This window comes from Siniperca chuatsi, linkage group LG10 (genome assembly GCF_020085105.1).
Source record: "Siniperca chuatsi isolate FFG_IHB_CAS linkage group LG10, ASM2008510v1, whole genome shotgun sequence".
Lineage (NCBI taxonomy): Eukaryota > Metazoa > Chordata > Actinopteri > Centrarchiformes > Sinipercidae > Siniperca > Siniperca chuatsi.
Genome location: NC_058051.1, coordinates 20,806,781 through 20,827,923, shown reverse-complemented (window position 1 = coordinate 20,827,923; position 21,143 = coordinate 20,806,781). Strand labels below are relative to the sequence as shown.

General features: G+C 39.1%; 1 protein-coding gene across 2 annotated transcripts in view; it reads right to left on the bottom strand.

The window, feature by feature from the left end:
• LOC122883352 (prickle-like protein 2) overlaps positions 1–21,143 on the bottom strand; it is a 53,011-nt gene that overhangs the window by 6,557 nt on the left and 25,311 nt on the right. For both annotated transcript variants that reach the window (XM_044211916.1, XM_044211915.1), the window contains one exon: positions 2,970–3,154. In XM_044211916.1, the coding sequence (XP_044067851.1) occupies positions 2,970–3,101 (132 nt within the window). In that variant the 5' untranslated portion in view covers positions 3,102–3,154. The remainder of the gene's footprint in view (positions 1–2,969; positions 3,155–21,143) is intronic.

The window sequence follows — 21,143 nt, the reverse complement described above, 5'->3', positions numbered from 1 at the left end:
AGATGCTCAAATGCTCCGTAGAGCTGATGGGAACTGCAGAGTTGAGTGATAAGTAGTCAAGCGATCCATTATTAATATAAAATATTGATTACAGCCACTTTAAGTATGATATAGAGCTGACTTACACAGTGGTAACTGAGTTTTTATGTGTCCATTATGCTGAGTTAAAGGTAGGCTTGTTTACATAATCAACTTTATTTCATCAGTTCATGGTGACAAACCCACCTAAATTAATCTGAAATTACTTTGAAATGAATTTACCATGGTCTTCATGCCTATAGAATTTTTTTTTGTTTTGCCCTCCTCCATCACTGCCCTTGGAAATTAGTGGCAGGGATTCAGAGTGTTTGGCACAATGAGCTCTGTGCACTGCTGCAGACACAACCTTGAACAGCATCAGGTTCTTTTGAACAGCTAATATTCACATTGCTTAAAGGAAATCTCAGTTACCAATACTAGTATTGCAGTTAGAATTCATGATGCAGTAGAACTTGGTATCCATGGCCTGAACTTCTTTTTGTATTTGCATGTCAGTGGGTAAAATAGAGAAAACCTTGATTGGTGTTTGAGAAATAAACAGTCAGAGGACGAAAAGCAATCTTGTCAATTTTCTCTGATTTTCAGCAAAATAGCCTTTGACACAAAGTGGTCTAGTGTTTAGTGCAGTGTAAAGATCTATTTTGCTGAAGTTGTGATCCAATTTACATAATCAGTGGGGTCGAGAGTGAGAGGGAAAGGAAGTGAATCTTGGAGGGCTGCCCCTCAGATTCTCTATAACCCACCCAATTGTTTAAATCTATGCTGTGGAGGCACCGAACCTTATATCAGTTTTGCAAGTCAGGGTCATTTGAGATTAGTAACTTCTCTTCAGAATCTGCCCCTTCAAATGAGGAGAGCTTGGAAGGAGAGGAAACAGGTAAGCTTTAAAGGACAACTACAAGTACATCACTGAATGTTCACTCTCACACTTTAACTGTAATACTTTCCTTAATAGCTCTTCTGTGTTTCAAGCTCAAACAGGGCTGCAACTAATGATTATTTTCATTATCGATTAATCTGCAGAGTAAGTTCTTGATTAATTAACAAATTGTTTCTGGTCTGGTGAAAAATGCCCATCGCAATTTGCCAGAGCCTACGGTGACGTCCAAAATCCAAATGTTTTCAATTTACTAGACAAAGAAAATCAGCAAGTATTCACATTTGAGAAGCTGGAACAAATTAGTTTTGGTATTTTTGCTTAGAAAATGACATGATATTTATCTAAATACAATTATCTAAATTGTTGCCGCAGCTCTGTTTCAACTTATGGGAAGGTCTATCTCACCAAATCCTGTATTCTCTTAAAATAACTTTAATAGACACCAGAAAGTATACAGCAATTTTCAATGTCAATGAAGAAGGATAAAGAGTAAAAACATGCCTTTACGTGTTGTGTTGCAACAATTACTTAGATAATCTTTTATGAATTCAGTTAGTATCTACTGGAAATTGGGTCAGGGTTGGCCAGTAGACAGCTCAGCCAAGGGCACTACAGTTCGGAACATTTTGTCAAAAACTTGGGGAATCAAACATTTCAACAAGCCAATCCTGACACAAATGAACCTTATTACAGACAATGCAGTCAAAACTGGGGATTTGGAGTAATGACAGCTCAATTAACTGTACTACATGAAATGATAATTTTCTTTTAAAATGGTCACATTAATGACATTGTGCAGAGAGAAAGCCAAAGTGACAGGCTTAAAAATCATTACATTCAAGAGCATTAAAACAGCAACAGGCACCCCCTGTTGGATGAGAGAGGCTGTAGCCTCTTTCAGCATCCTGTCAAGATGGCTGTTAGCCTGTTGCATCAGAGTGCTGTCCTTACTAAGTTAAGACAGTTTGTTTATACACAATATAGCTGAACAGAACCCTGTTTATCTAATGTCAGAACTGACGAAAGCAACGGACAAAAATAAAAAATAATGAGGAAATATCTTCCTCTGGATGTGCACGATTGATTACATTAGCTTGGTCATGCATGCAATTAAAAGGCATTTAAACTGCAAATGAGTCCAGACAGGGAATTGTGAAACCTGGATGCATAAACACACTGCCACACATTTTCAATTAGATTCATCCAAACATTCACTGACTCAAATTACTTCCATTCCTCCGGGTTTAAATTTGCAAGGATACACTAAAATACAGAACAAATTGAGGCTCAGCATACCAAAAGCATCATTAAATAGGAAAATTTCGACATGTTAACAGTTCTAAAGTGACATATTTCTGTGACTTATTTTTAGAAACATGTTATAATCATCTACTTGATGGTGATCAGGGAAATTGCTTATTGCATTATGTGAAATGGGACTCCACCTGGATAAACATAACCCTATAAATATGAATATATAAAAGGTTGATTAATACACAATTGCATATTTTGACAATAGAGTGATTCAGACAACATTTGCTTAATTCATTCATTGCTTCACATCTGTTCTTCAGACATTACAATCAGCTAATCAGTCTGTGGTTCCTTTTCATGATTTTGGTTACGGTTGTCATTCTGTCTGACTGTGAACTTGGTTCCTACACAGTATCAGCTTTAACACTGACAGCTGTCAGGCGTTTCGTGGAAGAATAATTGTAAGGACATTTTCCAGCTAAGTCTCAGTGATTTGTAGCTCATCCATGCCCTTCCCTCCTCCCACCCTCCAACCCAAAGAGACTAAAACACCATGAAGGGGATTTAAAAACAATAATGATCCATTGTCTTGTTTTCAGATCAGTGAATTTTCCACCTCAGGATTATTAGGAATTTGCCACAGATACTTCATCATCCAAATAATTAAATTCTTCTGACCGATTTGGTTCAATTCGATCCGGTCTGGCTATGGCGGACAAAAATAAGCATTACCTAACGAAGCACTTAGACGTAGAATATCTGTGACTTGAAAGGGAAGATTGTGGAGCTTGTGTACCTGCTCAGGACTGAGGCCGGGGGGAACCCAGACGTATTCCTCCAGTGCACATCCAGAGTCATCATCAGAGGTGGAGTTTCTCTGGAAGTCGTACATCAGCTTGGTGATGGTCTTCTCCATCTCCAGAGACATGGCTGTCACAACATGCTCCTCTACACAAAACGCTTCAGTGGACACAGGTATTCCTGTTATGGAAACAGACAAGAGAGTGAGAAGGAGGCAGAAAGGAAGATTCAAATAAAAAAAGAGAGTAGGAGATTGAGCAAAGAGAGAGAAAAATGGGAGATGGTAAAGTCTTAGTATTCTTCTTATTAGTATTCCAGGCTATATGTGGAACTTGCAGATTTAGATTCTCCAGTGGTAAATATCAGATGCACTAGGGCCATAGAAAAAAAAATAATGTTATGAATATTTGTACAAAATTTGGTGCTGAGTAAATGTTTCTCTGGATAAGTGAAAAATCTGACCTGCTAGTGGTGCTACAGGAAAAGTCAGGGGATCGCTTAAGTTATTAGGATTCATCCTCTGGGCACCATGAGTGTCTGCACAAAATTTCATGACAATCCATCTAATAGAAGTTGAGATATTTCAGTCTGAATCAAAGTGGTGGATCAGCTGACAGAAATTCATTGCCATCCTTAGAGTCCCTAAAACAACAATTAACAATGCAGTCCCAAGACATCATCAGCGGACACTGCTGTATCTGCATTCACTGCTTTACTTGAGTTTATGGATTAGAGATCAATTTGATCTTCTCTTCCTTTCTGTCTGAGAGGAGAACAGCTGCACACATTACTGGCACATGAATAATTAACAGGACTAGGTATCGCCTCCACCACCAAAGTATGAAAATGAAATGCAACTCGTTTTACAGGCAACTAGAATATCTAGTGAGCCAGCAACGAGAGCAACAATGAGTTCTGTTTACATCTCATGGCTTGTTATTTTGAAAGCTCATGAGTGGAGAGATATTAGAGTCAATTAGTGTGAAGTGGAAGGAAACAAACATGGTTTCTAACAATGTCAGAACCTAATATAAATTTGAATCCACAGTGATTATTAAACTTGCAGAGGTTGTTGTACTGTAATCAGAGAGTACAATCTGATCAATGTAAACATGCCAGCACAGAAAACTGAGACATCAGATAAGATGTTTTTTCTGTGTCTGTAGGTCACATATCAAGGTCACAGCAGTTCACTGACAAAAACAACACTGCATGAAGGTCGGTGAGAAAGTGTGAACAGGCCCTGACATTTCTGATTCAAAATGATTGCTCACAAACCATGAGACAGGTCTTTTCGGGCAGTTTCAGACAGCAAAACCATTTCCCGCAGATTAGAAATCACAAAAAAACAGAGCTTAAGCAGTGGCCAAGGAACAGCAGACATTTCCACAGACTGAGCCAGTGAGTCAGCCTCCATCCAAGCAGAGCTGAGTACTGTTTATCTCTCTAAGATGGGTGCTGCTGATTTCTTTGTGAGGCGAGATCACAGGTATGTAACCTTGAGCCTCTAGCCTGGCTCGAGGCTGTTCTTCATTAGAGTATGGAGGCTGACTGAGACTGGGCCTGCTGGGAAACCTGCAGCCTGCTGCGTCAGGTAGACATCAGTTCAAACGTGACTTATGTTGGTAATATGAAATCAGATCAGTGAGATGCAAAGGAACCTAACTAAAAACCGAAAAACTGTCTGGGTCATAGGGAAGCTGGCATTTGTTTTAATTCCATAGCTTTTATGGTGCTAAAACTCACTTGATGTTTTTATTTATCAAATAATTTGGGAAATATGCTTTCTGGGAGTTACATGAGAATATTGATAATAGAGGTGGAAATTATGAACCATTTTGCTGATTTGTATTGTAACTATCAGTTAAAGGAATAGTTTGGCATTGTCAGAAATACGCTTATTCGCTTTCTTGCCGAAAGCTAGATGAGAAGATTGATACCACTCATGTCTGTATGTTAAATATGAAGCTACAACCAGCAGCCGGTTAGCTTAGCTTAGTATAAAGACAGGAAACAGCTAGCCTGGCTCCGTCCAAAGGTAACAAATACCGCCTACCAGCGTCTGTAAAGCTCACTAATTATGTTAATGTTATTTAATTTTTTTAATTTCTACAAAAACTGTAAAAACGACAATTTGTGGTTTTACATGGCCTAGAAACAGTTCCGCACATAACAGGCAAGAAAGTGAATAATTATTCCCAAAATGTCAAACTATAAATATTTATATAAATTCAAACATTCTTAGTCACTGACTAAATTGTATATCCAATTTGTCTAAACTAAGTTATCACATCACCATTCATAATGCACATCAGTACAAACATCAGTAAGATCGCATCGCTGTGATGTTACGGTGCTGCTTCTGACCATCTTCAGTTCAGTAATAAGTTCAGTCTGTCGCTGGTGGTTTGCACTATTCAGTTCATTGCAAAACTATATCTAAAAAAGTACTGTTTATAATATTAATAGCTCAGCAGGCACCTATCGGAAACAGAGTTATCCCACCATGATTGTTTCTGTTGCGGTTTGTCAATCAGCTTTTAACCAGAAAGTAGTGTAGTGTGTATTGATTCAGTATTGTCAGTTCAGCTTAAGGATTCGGTGTTAAAGATTTGTTCGTACAAGTACTGAACAGAGCACCTCTAACTGATTAATCTCTGAGCATCCAGAAGAAATATTGATCGGGTTTAGCCTAGCTTAGCATTAGGATTGAACGCAGGGGGAAACACAGCTAGCCTTCATCAAAAGAGGAAAAATATGTCTTCCAGGAGCTCCAAAATTGCCTTATTAACATGTTGTATCTTGTATGCTAACAAGCTAGCCATAATGACTCAAGTATCAACTGGGTTTTGTTCAGATATAGTTGTGTGCAAAGCTGGCAAGTCCACTATGACAGGACTTTCAAGAGGCTGCTTATGTTCACTGGCCTAGCTGTTTGTTTGTTAAGAAATGGCTCCAATATGTATAAGCAGATAACTGCTCAACAATGTCTTGTTTTCTATGTTTATAAGTGTTAAAGGTCCAGTGTGTAACATTTAGGAGGAGCTATTGGCAGAAATGGAAAACAACATTTATAAGTACTGTATGTTTTCATTTGTGTATTATCACCTGAAAATAAGAATCGTTGTGTTTTCATTACCTTAGAATAAGCTGTTTTTATCTACATACCTCCTTCCACGGAGGTCGCCATGTTGCACCGCCATGTTTCTACAGTAGCCCAGAATGGACAAACCAAACATTGGCTCTAAATAGGGCCGTTTGCGTTTTGTGGCCACCATAGTTTCTCCATGCTTGAAAGGGGAGGGTGATGCGAGCGGTATTCAAACGGTTGCAAACTGCAATTTCACCGCTAGATCCAACTAAATCCTACACACTGGACCTTTAAATACACAAGATACAATGTGTACATATGACAGATTTTGGTGGAGCTAGGCGAGTTGTTTCCCCCTGCTTCCAGTGTTTATGCTTAGCTAGGCTAAAATGTCACAGAGCTGCTTCTGACCACAGAGATATCTCTTTCCCTAACTCCAGGTAAGAAACAGCGTATTTCCCATAATGTGCCAAAAATAACTCAAGTTTATGACTATGACCAAAAAGTTTAAATTTTAAATATTCCTTTTCACGGACGACATTTTGACATGTCAAAGCAGGGAAACCACAGGCACCTGACATTAATGATGGCTGGGGAAATGGTATTGTGCATGCTGACTCTGTGACATGGCTTACTAGGGAACTTAAATGAAATGGAGCCATGATTAATGTTATGAGTTACACCTTTGTTTTACCTGCTATGACGAGTCAAAATGTCTGCTGTGAAAAAGGATAAGTTCTTACAGTGTGCCGGAGTCCACTACCTTCTTTTCAGTAAGTCAGTTTTGTGTGATGTTATGCAGAGTATGGTAGAGACACTATACAATTCATGCTAACTAATTGGTTGTTATGTTACAAAATAAGTGAGGCTCATCATCTTTCTCTCTAGCCCAGTATTATTAGTAAAACCAGTGTGAAGCATGTGAAATTCATTTTGCACAAACATTGTTAGATCGAGGGAATGACAGCATCACTGTGTGCACCAGTGTTTGATTAACGGTCCCCTCACACCCTAATTATTAAGATGTACTGTAAGTATCTACTATGCATTGTTAAACAAAGACATAGCTTTAGTGTCAAACTGTTTCAATGTAGTGAGTCGTCTTTACACCCTAACTTTTGACTGAATGCACATTCAGCTGGTACAGAAGGCTGCTGATGAGTGTGTGACTTTATGACGTAATACACACTCTCCAGGCCGACTGGTTAGTCATAACACACTCCTCTGTTCTTCTCCAGCAACACAAGGAGAGAGGAGAGACAAGTTGTGAACTTCTGTTTCCTGGAGGAGGCATACTTTTGGGTAATTCATGCTTCAGAAAGAAGTGGTAATATATTTGGGTTAGAAAAGAAATATTTTAGTGTAATCTATTTTGTAAGTTTAAAATTTTTTTGTAATGTGTCTGCCTTCCTGAAAGTAAAACCTTGTTTATTGCAGCCACATTAACATGCTTATGGTAAATACTCCTACATCTTAACAAAGCTGTATTCTAACGACCGATGGTCTATTTTATAGTTAATTATATTAAATCATGTAGGACAATCAGTTCTTTCCCTTTAATCCATGATAGTACTCTTTAATGTGGACTATTTTAGTTAAGTTTATGTCCAAAGAACACTGTGCTCCTTTTATGTTAATTATTCAATGTTTAAATGTTTCTACATAATTTTATCAATAGAGATCGTAAAGGAAGAGCTGGAGACACCACTTTAATGACATTCATTAAGTTATTCCATTTAATGCCCTCAATGAAATATATTTCTTTAGCAGAATGTGAGATGCTGAAAAAAAGCACTGAAATATTCATTGAAAGCTCACTAAAGGTATGTTCAGGGATGGGTTTATTGTGTTTTTGAGCACAGCTGTGAAAGGATCAGCGTCTCATAATCAACAGCGTGTAAAGGTCTACAGCAGAAATAGGCAATCATGTGCCTTGCAGGACCAAGAGATGGCCCGTACTCTTTCCAACCAATCGATACACTTTGAACCAGATAGGACAAAATAATCAGTGAAATCACCTTGAGGAGTGAATGGCTGGAATGAAAAGCTGCAGACTCTCTGCCCTCTGCTGAACATGTAGTCTACAATCATTACAAACACACTGTCTTGACTTTCTCCCAGTTTTTATTCAATATTTGACCTTTAAACCACGATGACATTCTAATTAGCATCAATGATATTAGAGCCACTTTCTGGGTGCCACTTTGTGCCTCAAATCCTCCAGCTAAAAAATATTTGACATTTCTTTCAGTAGGAAAAAATCTTCTTGTATTTGTGATGAAATCACAAGTTTTTATTGTGACGGTGAAGTGAAGAGGAATGATAACCTCTCTCTGTGGGGTCATACTGTAGGCATGAATAATTGCATCAGAATCATTACAGTAAAATATGAATATTGTCTGAACTGAACAGAGAAAAACTTACTGCTGGTCTTAACACTAAGTGAAAGTAGTTTTAATGTGGCTTTTTTGACACTGATCAACAGAAGATGCTTTAATGTCAAAGTGAAAGTGAGAGTGGTTTTCTCTTGAGAGTGCAAACAACAACAGTTACCGGGTGCTTTGTCACTCTCCCAGTCGCTTTATGGGAGAGTGACAAAGCACCCAGTAACTGTTGTTGTTTGCACAGATTCTCCAAGCTGAGCCTTTGAAGCTTGTAGCTCCTTCAGAGTTGTCGTAGGTCTCTACAGACAGGTCAGGCTGGTCTAGGCAGATTTACAGCTGTGCCATACTCTTAAAGGGATGTTCAGTGATTTAGAAACTGTCTTGTATCCATCCCCTGAATTATTTGGGGAGCTCCTTTAGGTTTTGTCATTATACTGACTCACCAAAAGTTGGACCTTCCAGATACAGGTGTATTGACAATCACACAGTTGATCTCCATTTAACTAATTATGTTCAATTCAATTCAATTTTATTTATATAGCGCCAATTCATAACAGAAGTTATCTCATTGTACTTTTCCTATAGAGCAGGTCTAGACCGTACTCTTTATAATAATTACAGAGACACAACAAATCCCACCATGAGCAAGCATTTGGCGACAGTGGCAAGGAAAAACTTCCTTTAAGAGGCAGAAATCTTGGACAGAACCAGACTCAATGGTGGGCGGCCATCCGCCACTGCCGTGTGACTTCTAAAACCAACTGGCTGCATCAGTGAGGATTTAGGTATGTCTTATTAAGGGGGTGAAACATGTATTCTGTATTTTGTATTTGTAATCAGTTAAGATAACTTTGTAGGGATATGTTTTCACTTTGCCATTAAAAGGTCTTTTATCTGTTGATCATTGTCAAAAAAGTCACATTAAATCTACCTTTGAATGTTGTAAAACAATAAAACATGACAACTTCCAAGGGGGATGAATACTTTTTATAGGCACTACATTTATTTATTTTATATTTGTCACCCTTTTTGAAGGCAGCCTGCTGCTTTCAGAGTACCTTGCTTTTAGGTCAATGTAATTAATCTGTGCCAACTTCACAGCTCTTAAATAATCATTTAGGAATATAGTTTTGTTCTAGTTACTTAGACATGTAATTATTTGAATGATGATTACTATTTTAACCAGTGGTTAGTATATAGGAGAAGACAACTCATCCAAACTGTACATCGGTGAGGCAGCAGTCAGCAAACTGTAGGTCAGTTGGGAAAAAAAACTCTGCAAGTTGCCATGGCAACCGATTGGTGTGCAAAAATCTTGAACAACACCCATCTACTAGTGTCTAAAGAAATGTACGATCTTATTGATTTAATAATAAAGTACAAGCAGAGACACACCTGCAATATATTTTTCTTTTGACCACCGTCTTTGTTGGGAAGCATGAATCTTCCTTTTAATGTTCTTTTTCTTACACACTACGTCAGGGTTATATAATGGATAATGTAGGCATATCATGTTTTACACATCACAAACCATCACTCAATGTGAATTTAGTTTTTCCATAATTTTCCTCTCCTTCAGTTAGATCCAATTAGCAGGGTCTTAATTTACACATACATTTACTGAGATTAATCAACATCTTGGTGCCAGAGGAGAGAAGATCTTGGGTAATTGGGTAATTCTGAGAACAAAGAGAAGAAGCTCTGCCTACAAATTCACAATAGCTCAGATTTCAGCAAGAGAAAATACTCTTGAATATATACAGTATCTAGAAACAGAAGGAGAGAGAAAAAATATTGAGAAACAATAGATAGAGGGCTGTAGATGTGGTGTTAAGAGCAACGCTTTTCCTTTTTCACGTGTCATGCTTCACCCACCTCCCTCCTTCCTCCTCCCATCCTCATGTGCCTCTGACAGGCTCTGTGTGGGTGTGTATGAGAGAAAGAAAAGGAGAGGGAGTGATGGAGAGAAAAAGCTCTTATTTATGTAAAAGCTGACATGAGAGGAGGTGCTCGGCTGAAGCACAGAGCCTGACCAAGGTTCCATTAACTCTTCACAGTGAGAGCAATATCAAAAATACCAACTATAGGCTCCCGATGACAGCAACAATAATGCAAAGCTGACTTTTATCTCCTTATCTATTAACACTATACAGTATGTCAGCAGTAATTATAATTTCCCTCGGCTGACAAATTCCCTGGTTCTCTCTATATTTACAATCTCCCCAACACACAACAAAACACAAAAATGGAGATAAAGCAGACATGGGCTTATTATGCTTTTCATGGATATTTCCAATCAAAAAGACTAACTAATGCTTTGAATTTAAACATTAAATTAGACTAAACATTACAGGCTTCAATCAAATTCAAAACTGAGTTTAAAACTGAATGTTTTCACTGCTGCGTCCCATCTGATACAAAGAGGATACTAATTGTCTCAACAGGTTCTTGGTTGTCAGCTGATCTCAGTGCTGTATGTAGGCAATTATTTACTACAGAAATGTAGCAAACACAACTGTTTAGGATTTATGAATGTTGTTATTAATATTTACTATGTGTATAAAACAATTAAAATCCGATGCAACTGATTCTAAATCGTGTTAATCACTCGTCTCTATTTGTAAAGCAGCACTTTACCACTCTCAACAGCATCACATTCTCAAAGACTCTACTTTAAAGACTATCTTATGAAATATTAAAGCCAGAGTACAGCGAAGATTTTTACACAATACATTTTCTGCTCACTCTGTGTTTATGTGTGTTTGTGTGTGTGTGAGTGTGTGTGTGTGTGTGTAGTGGTTAAACATATGCTCCAAATGTTAAAGAAGTGGTAGTGGTTTAGTTTGCCCCCAGACCCTCTCTGCAAAACAATTCAACAATATGTCCCTGGGAGATTGGGAGAATTGTGGCAGACAAATATATGACAAAGTACATAAAGGTCAATCATTGAAAAACGGAAATGCTAATTTTTGGGAAAGCAGGCTTCAGTGTAACTCAGCAGGAGCATAAAAAGACTCAGCAAGTGGACGTTTTTGATGTCCTGTGATTGTCCCATGTATCCTGTCTTTAGCCAGTACTCATTTACTCAGTTATTTAACAGAAACTGCTAATAATAATAATAAAATAATGATAATAATAATTACTTTTATTTGTATAGCACCTTTCATGTAAAGATGCAGCACAAAGTGCTTAACAAAGCAAGATGAAATCAGATCAGATGAAAATGAACAATAACAATAAGTAAAAGGCAATGCAATTATGCAGAGATCACAATTGACGAATCAAAATCTTTCTACTTTAGACGTGCTTCTCTCTGCTCTTTCAACATACATGATGAAGAAAACATTCAAAGACTGCGCCTTTTTGTGTAATATTCTCCTAATCATTCTTAGAGCACTATAAGGGTACTTGGAGAGCGCAGACCTCCGGCAAGGCCAATAGTCTTCTATGATATGCTAACCAGCAAGCTGACATATCTTGTAAGTGAAAAATAATTTGTGTAACTGCCCCGTGATTTGGATCCGCTCCAAAATTTAATAGGTTCTTCCTACGCTACACCCTTCCACTCCAGTTTCATGAATATCAGGCCAGTAGTTTTTCCGTAATCCTGCTGACAGACAAACGGCACCGAAAACATAAAGCTGCGTTTCCACCAAGCAGTCCAGTTCAGTTCTTCGTTACACATTAGAGCGGTTATTTTCACCTTTCCGTTGGCAAATGTTGTGGATGGTACCAATAGAACCACTCAATTCCGTCCTGTTTTTTCATTACCCCTCTGTTGAGGTGCCAAGCGAACAAGAGGATTTGGATATTTTTCAGATCATAGTTCTGCTTTTACAGAAAAAAATCACAAATCAGTTGTTTAAACTGATATGCTTTGATATCCATTTATTAATATTGGTTTTATCATCTAATATTGGGATCCTTCATTGTGGCTACCAGTGCTGCACTATGAAACTAATTTGTTGCTCATCTCATTCCTCACTTACATAATCGACTGATATAATCAATTTTACAGGAGAGCAGATGGATGAAATCTGGTATCATTCTCTTCACCTCAACCAGTTTCCTGATGCAAATGGCTTTCAAATGGCTCAGCGGGTACAGTTTGGATTGACATTCTGGGCTGAGAATCTTCAATAACACTCCCAGACACAAAAAAGAAATGTAGTGTGATGAATCTTGAAGTTAAAAAATGCATGATATTCCTGTTGAAATCAGCCTCAATGGGATGTCCTTTCACAAACATTTAAATGCGTTTTTCACAGATTTACAGTGACACAACAAAGCACTGTGGGCTGGACTAAAACAGTAACCTACTGCTCCACTAATGCTGGTGTGTGAGCCTCCCTACTGGACTTACAACAGCCCAAAATGTCAACCCTTGGCCTCTTTCCCCTCCCCTGCTGAACTCACAGTTATCGCCGATTAATAATAAAGGGTTAGAGACCCACATACACATACTCAAAAGACTGCCTACACACACCCACACCTCCCAATCCTCAAACTTCCAGCCTTTATAGCCTGAGAATGATCTCTCGCAGCAGGGAACGAGTGTGCCAGAGCACAGTAACCTTCCATACAGGATAATGGCACGGGAGCCGGTCACCATGGAGTCAGGCGGGTTGAGTAAATACAGTAACCCTTGCCCAACTCTTGGATACACATTCATGTAATGAAAGGGAAAAACTCAATAACAGCATGGCAACTGAGCAAGAGGCTCGACAGGAAATATGTTATTCGTTTATCTAAATGTAGGAATACAGATTCAGGAGATGAAGTAGTTTGTGTGTGTGTCTGTGTCTGTGTGTCAGTGTATTTGAGGAGGATGTGAGATAGAATAGACAACTGAAGATAAGAGATTTCTTTGTCAGATTAGTTCTCACTGAGTAGAAGGAATGGAGAAATTATTTTAAAATGCAATCTTTCAAGCAAGTTCAGTGTCCTTCATTCCTCCATCTTGTTTATAATCTGAACGCGCACCGAAGGGGAGGTGTGTGTGTGTGCGCGCGCGTGTGTTTGTGATTGTGTGTTCAAAGGCTCTCCGAGGTTTGCGTGGAAAGTCATTATCAAGGACACTCATAAAACCAGCCAATATACTGTTAGCTCTGACCGACAACTGATCAGTTCTGATTGGCTGTCAATACGCCATCAAATCCAGAATTATGTAACCCTTCATTTTAATAACAAACCGCTCTCTCGTAGTGCCAATCAGCTCATAATCCAGTTACGAGGATTAAATTCTTACTGCAGCTTATTTGGATCAGGACTAACAAGAAATTAATTGAACAGGGCTGACCCTATAGGAATAGAGCTCTGCAGTTCAGCTGGCAGAACAGACTGAGAAAAGCTCAGAGTGGGTGACAATACTGGTGATATAATTGGGAACATAACACACACACTCAAATTGGCCGTCTGCATTGCTCACGCGGTGTTGTCCTCAATAGCTGGAAAGACATAATTTTCGTGTGCTAAAGCTGTGGATCCAAAAAGTACAAGGCAAATAAACGAAAATGCTTAAATGAGAACCCCCACCCGCCCCACAACTGTTCATGTCCCTGATGTGCTAATTGCTGGAGGTGTGTTCCTGAAATCCAAAGTAGGACTCTCTTACCTACAGATGCACAAAATTTCACAAGGACCTGAAAAGCTGTAATTAAAGGGTGACATTTCTGCTCATCTCCCACTGTGTGTGGGATGGCCTGAAATAGAATTGCAGGGTTTCAACAGGCAAATCGCACTCTTACACCGCTGCACAGGCACCATCCTGCGTCTCAGTGAGGGAAATGGATACTGCCTGTATTCGTAAGCACTCCCCATCTTTGTTGGAGTTTTACCAAAAATGATCTGACAGACAGGCGTGATCAGGTATGATGACAGGCAAGGCTGAGGAGCAGTGGGGCTGCCTCGGGAGTGACTGAGTCTGAAATGGCAACACACACACACACACAGACAGAGCAGATCAGTTTCCAGAGTGAGCAGATGACCAGTGCGAGGAGTGCAGCTGGGTGGGCAGCAGCACATGTTCTCCCTCGACTGCTGCTGCTAATTCCTGTTGTGTGATGCCATTTACATCATTTGCCTGAGGGTGTAATCTTTAATATGGGTCCATTATTTTTCCAGGGCCTACTGTTTGGGGTTTTACATGTGTGCTATATCTGTGCAGGCGTGTATTTATTTGTCCGTGCATGTGTGTGTGTGTGTGTGTTAGTTAATATGCCTGCGTGAGTATGAGAGAGAGAGAGAGAGAGAGAGAGAGAGAGAACAGGAGAGAGAAAGAGTCTGTTGCTATGCGTTTTTACACGTCCTCCCACTGGTCTCTTCACATGAAACATAATGGCAGAGAGGAATTGAACACATATAGCTGAGCCATTTTCCTGTGATGCAACAACACTTTAGCAGTAAAAGCAATGAAAACCTCAGCGTAGCGTTAGAGGTCGGGCATATCCCTGAACCGTCTTTATGCTGTGAGGAAAAAGGGCTTGAACCCCCTTAAACTGCTTGTTGTTTCGCCAGATTGCTCCATTACTTTGATGGATTCCAGGGTTAGAGCAATGGGGAAGTCACTTCTGTGTTTCATGGTTGAATCAAAGCACTATGTTATTTTGCAGTTTAACCTGTGGTGAAGAATGCTATATGGGTTATTATGTAACTTTTGACTCATGTGATGGCTCAAAAACTAGGTACATATTTGATTTAAACAACTTCCTCCTTTCTCTCACTTATAGTAAATAAAGTAACGTGTGGGGTTTCCAGAAAGAAAACATCAAACAATGTCACTTTTGAAGTTTTCATGCTTAAATACTTCTTTGCAACAAGTTCTCCAAATTAAACAACAAAATACATAATTGGTCCATGCAGAATGACACATAGAAGCATGTTCTGATCAGACGCCCCTATTGGCTTACCATGCGAGGCAGCTGGATTCGCGAGATCACAAGATCACACAAGATCACGAGAGAATCCATCTTGCCAGGCTTCAAGTTACGCGCTTGTGGCCGAACCACAGTAGTTCGAACCAATCAGCATCCTATGAAGAACTACTGGCAGCTACGGGTGTGGATTAGGTGTGACGACAGCAACAAATGAAGTGACTGTTTATTCAAAAACAACAGTGGAGGCTCCTAAAGAGGTGAGCGTAGATGCTGCTATAGCATCAGTTATATCAGAACTGTAGAGTATTTCTTCATTGAAAGAAGAGCAAAGAACAGCAATGAAGGCTTTTCTCGATGGAAAAGATGTTTTAGCTCTGCTTCAGACTGGCTTTGGCTCTCTCTACTACATCATATGGTTCGTTGATCTGAATGGTTGAAGTTAGCCCGTGATAGACGGTGATAGAGAGATGGTTCATCCAATCACCTGCCAAGTAATTTTTGAAAGTGCCTGCCTTTTTCCAAACAGTTTCCAAGGACGACTTCTCAGGAGGGTTCTGTGTAACAAACCATCTGGCGCATCAGGTTACCTAGTGGCAGGAGACATCATTTGTCAGTGCCTTCGTTTTATGATGTGACAACGCTTTGGTTAAGGTTTGGTTAAGGCACAAAAACAACTTTTAGTTTAGGGAAGGGTCATGGTTCAGGTTAAAATAAGTACTTTGTTATGGTCAGGAAAACATCTTGGTTTGGGCTAAAATTACTACTTTGTTAAGGTCAGGGGACCTTTGTCGCCATGGTTACAACAAAAAAACACATGGTTATGGTTAGGGAGTGATGATTAAAAGAAGCAAACATTGAATGTTGGTAGAAAACAAGAAACATACAGCAGTCTCCCATGTTAAAGTCTGACATTTAACAACTAAATAAAACAGCATAAATTTGGACTACAGCTTTATTGGCTTTTGAAATATGCACAGCTAGCATAGTAGAACACTGCAGTACAAATACTGTATGATCCTGAGAGGAACTTATTTTTAAAAAAGTAATTACATTATGTTACTTTGTTTGTTGACAAGTATAATTATACGCAAGTGTTATTATGCAACCTAGAGCTACGCTCATGGGTTACATCCAGCACTGTCACACATATGAAACAGCAGCATCCTCACAGTCCTAATGTGATGAATTATAAAAGAGGTCATTTATTTAGGGCTAAGTTGGGCTCTTTTTCTTTTCTGACATCTATGACTGATACCAGCTTGGCTTCAATGTGACAGCACTGTGTGAATTTCACAATTGCAGCACTCTTTCCAGAAATATAATGTTATAAATCTCAATATATTTCCATAATCTCTATTTTACTGGCAGCGAACTGGCTGCAAATGTTTATTTTTTTTAAAACCATGCAGAAGGGCTCACAAATGTGTGGATGCTGCCATATGGGAAGTATTTACTGCTCTCCATGCATGTGTGAAGTGCTGTGTATATGAAAAAGACGTCTTTTGGTGTTCAGTCTGAAGATGAGTTTTCTGAGCCTGTGTTCCTGGACTAAGTTCCTTCCTAAGTGTTCACACTATTTTCTAAGAAACAGTAGATGGACTTAAGAGGTTTGAATTGGAGTGTTGATTTAAATATTGCTTCAGCACCACGAGTTCATGCATCATTGTACTATAAACGAAAAGCACAGGAGATAACTCAATGTGCACTGAAAAGATGTTGTAGGCTACTCTAAGAAAAAACAAAAAACAAGAAAGAGCTCTCTAGTGGAAAATCCACCACCAACAACATCTGTTTGCCACTGAAGAAAGGGAATCGAATACTGACTTTTGGGTACCAACCCAAAATTCAAAAGAGTGGAGAGAGTAGCCACTGAAGGCATGATTCATTTGACACCCTCCATCATTGTTGTAGCCTTTTTTGAAAAACCAGTGCTTTTGTGCAGCGACGCGATCAACAATGGACATGTAATGACTCACGCCAGAGTCGTTCCAAAGCGAACAAAGAAATATAAATTAACTGTGACAGTACAAAAGAAGCAGACAATGATGGGACAAATCGATCAGATCTCAATAGATCAAGTCAAAGCCAGACAAGGATTCTGGAAGGAACAAATCTGTGTATGTATGTATGTATGTATGTATGTATGTATGTATGTATGTGATGGCCTGAAGCTGCTGCAGGTGTTCTCTCTCAACTTGTAAATCTGTGAATCACTTACACCTCCATGACTGGAAAACTGGAATAACAGGCTGAAAGGAAAATTATATTGGGCATCTACGGGTAAGAGTATGATTACATATAGTGGGCGCCACTATTATCTCTGACAGAGCCTTTTATTTACTGGCCTCTGACCTCAGCCACAGTGCAATGGGATGCTGCAGAAAAGTTCACTGGAGTTCACCAAGACAAGCACCAGCTTGTCTATGGGGATGAATGCAGAATGCAGTCAGGCATAATAGACGGCTATGACAATGCAACAAGTGCAAAGAAATTTTCAATTTTGGTCTGTGTACAGAGGTGATCAGTTACCATTAGCCTAAAAGCCATTCAGCTAACACCTCAAAGCTGTAGACTTTATCACAAAACATACTTAACTAATGAGAAAAACCTGGTGGCCATTAGTGGTGAGTCTGCAGCTGAAGGGCAACAACAAGATGTCGCACCTAAATGGGTTACAGCACAGCACAAGGGATGACGAGTGTGTGTGTGTGTGTGTGTGTGAGCAGTGGGCTGAGCAGGGGTGGGATAAGAGGAGCAATTATGATACCCATTCATTTTGTGATAAGAGCTGCTTCCAAGAGAAATAAATATATTAAGCAACTTAATAGAGGGTAGACACCAGAATAAGATTTGGTGAAAGAAAAGATAGAAAGTGAGATTATGTGGAGCAACATAAAAAGGATAAAAGGATAACAATGGAGGTGAGGAGACAAGGCGTCCAAGGGGAGAAGCTTGTGTTCCTGACTGAACTACAAATGGAGACCAATCAGCAACCAAGTTGCCAGGTTTCAAATTTAACTGCAACTTCAAAAGTTGTCTGGGGCAAAAGACAGCATGAGGTCAGAAGTGTATACTTACACTACTGTAAAGGATACTTAGTCAAGAAGGATGATAGTCAAGAAATATCAATCTCGACTCATAGATGTTAAAGCTAATTATAAATGTTACTGTATAACCTGAGGTGAGATGTCAAAATCTGACATTTTAGGGGTAGATTAATTAAAAAAGGAAAGATCAAACATACAATTCCCTGCTCTGGTCCTAGATAATTAGCGAACTTCACACTTAAGGCTCAACAGGTTCTCAGGAAACACATCTGTAGATGTCAGTGGATTGGTTAAATGTTTGAACAAATTCACTTAGTAGTTAAAAACACAGTAACATAAATAAGACAACTAATGAATTCATATGTGAGGGTATAATATAGTATCCTGAGCTCACTAAGATTCATTAGACCCTAATTGGTTTTTAACAATGAAGCTCTTGTCCAAAGGCAATGAATCTAGTTTAACATCTGTTCAGCAAAGCCTATAAGATTACACACAAAATGGAAAGCTCTGTATATGTATGAATTAACAAGTGTTATTAAATCACACCTGTTAAAAGATTAAGAGGTACTTAGCTTCTTCATAGCCATTATTGGATGATTTAGGGCTTGTCTGAGCGACGCTATGCACAGGCCATGCATGACACTGCGAGCCCAGGAGAAGGGGGAATGTCCCGCTGTTGGAAAAATCATTAGCTGAAACCTCAAATTCAATTACCTCCTTGGTACTGGATCTCCCCTGATGGTCCTCTAGAGGACTTTGCAGCCAAAATAACTCCCATAACTCCCCCACTTTTGTGAACTCCCCCGCCAGATGAGAGTGCAGGCATCAGGAGCCGCCATCGATGGAACAACACAATCAGAAATGCCCAGAGAAACATTTAGGGAGCTAGCGGGGAGCAGTGAAAGTAAACAAATATAAATCAATGATTTGATGATGATTTGTTGTGCCACAGGACTGAGTGACCGTGCAGCGGGATAGGACGCACACAGAAACATGTTAGAAGTTTCACACAATGGTCCTCCACTTCTCCAGTGGAGGACAAAGTACTCAGATCCTTTACTTAAGTAAAAGTACCAATACAACAAGGTAAAAATACTCCATTATAAGTAATAGACATGCATTCAAAATCTTACTTAAGTAAAAGTACAGTATTATAAAAGTAAAGTATTATCAGAAAAATTTACTTTAAGTATCAAAAGTACTGGTATATGACATTATTAGATTGTTAATGATGCATCAATGTGTAAGCAGCATTTTACTGGTGTACCTGGTCGAGGTAAAGCTAGTTTTGACTACTTTAGATACAGTTAGGTTGTTTAGTCCAGAGGTTCCCAACTGGGAGTTGGGCCCCTCCAAAGGGTCAAAAGATAAATCTGAGGGGTCATGAGATCATTACTGATGTAGGGAGGAAGGGAAATCAAAGTTCTGCTACACAAATTTTGGAATTCCTTTTTTTCTATTGTGCACAGATAAACATAATGGAGTGCAATATTTCCCTCTGAAATGTAATGGAGTAGAAGTAGGAGGTAGCATAAAATGCAGATACTCAGGTAAAGTACAAGTATCTCAAAACTGTACTGAAGAACAGTACTTGAGTAACGCACTTACTTTCCACTACTGGACTATATATACTATACTATCTCCTATATGTGCCTGACTTTCTGAAGTCCACTACCCTTGTCCTTTATAGAAAAAAAAACAAACAAGAAAAGAGCAAAGATGCATATGTGTATAAAAGAGAAAAAGAAAGCCAGAGAGGTAGAGGCATAAAAGGAGTGTGTAGGCTGTGAGCACCTTTCTATACTCTTAGCTTCCAGGAAGCCCTAAGGGAACAGCTGAGCCCTGCAGTGGGAGCTCTGTTGGTACGCGATGGGCTGAGACAAGTGGATTAACAGTGATCTTATTCTGCTTGATGAGGGGGTTGATGAAAGGCAGGTGGTGCAGCAATGGAAAGGATCTGTTAGTTAGAAGTATCTGAGAGTTTGTGTGTGTGGTTTTCACAAAGGAGGTGTAATAGTTAACAGCTTTGCCCGCGTCACATTCTCATCTCGTCAAAGCCGTTTGGAGTGACGCAGAGCTCATAAGAGGAAACCGAAGATTTTGGTCTGTGAAGTAATTCCACTGCAGTCTCATGTGAATGGAGGATTTAATGGATCAAGCAGGCATTGTTGACTTTTTCTACATCATCTCTGGGGTGTAGTGGTAGTTTTACATTTACATACACAACATAAATTGCCTTGTTAAAATTAAATCAACTTAAATTATGAATAGCAATGCCTCTAACTCTTTCCATAAAAGGGATGATTATCTTTGGAGGGAATTGTGCTCATTTTTGGCAACGCTCTAGGGATGGCAATGTCGAACACAGAGACTGAAATATGTCCACATCTACTGGATGGATTGCCATGAAATTTTGTACAAACATTCATGGTCCCTAAAGGATGTCCTCTGATTTTTTCTCTAGCACCACCATGAGGTTGACAGTTATCTTGTTTGAGTAAAAGATCTCAACAACTACTGGAAAGATTGCCACCCAATTTGGTACAGACATTCATGTCCCCTTCAGGATGAATTATAATAATTTTGGTGATCCCTTAACTTTTCATCTAACTCCATCATCAGGTCAAAATTCTTTATTTGGTTTGTGACCAAATACCTGCAAAACTGTTGACATTCCCATCATCTTCTGCTGTACTTTGTGTTTAGTGCTAATTAGCAAAAGTTAGCATGCTAACATGCAAAACTAATATGGTGAACATGGTAAAAATT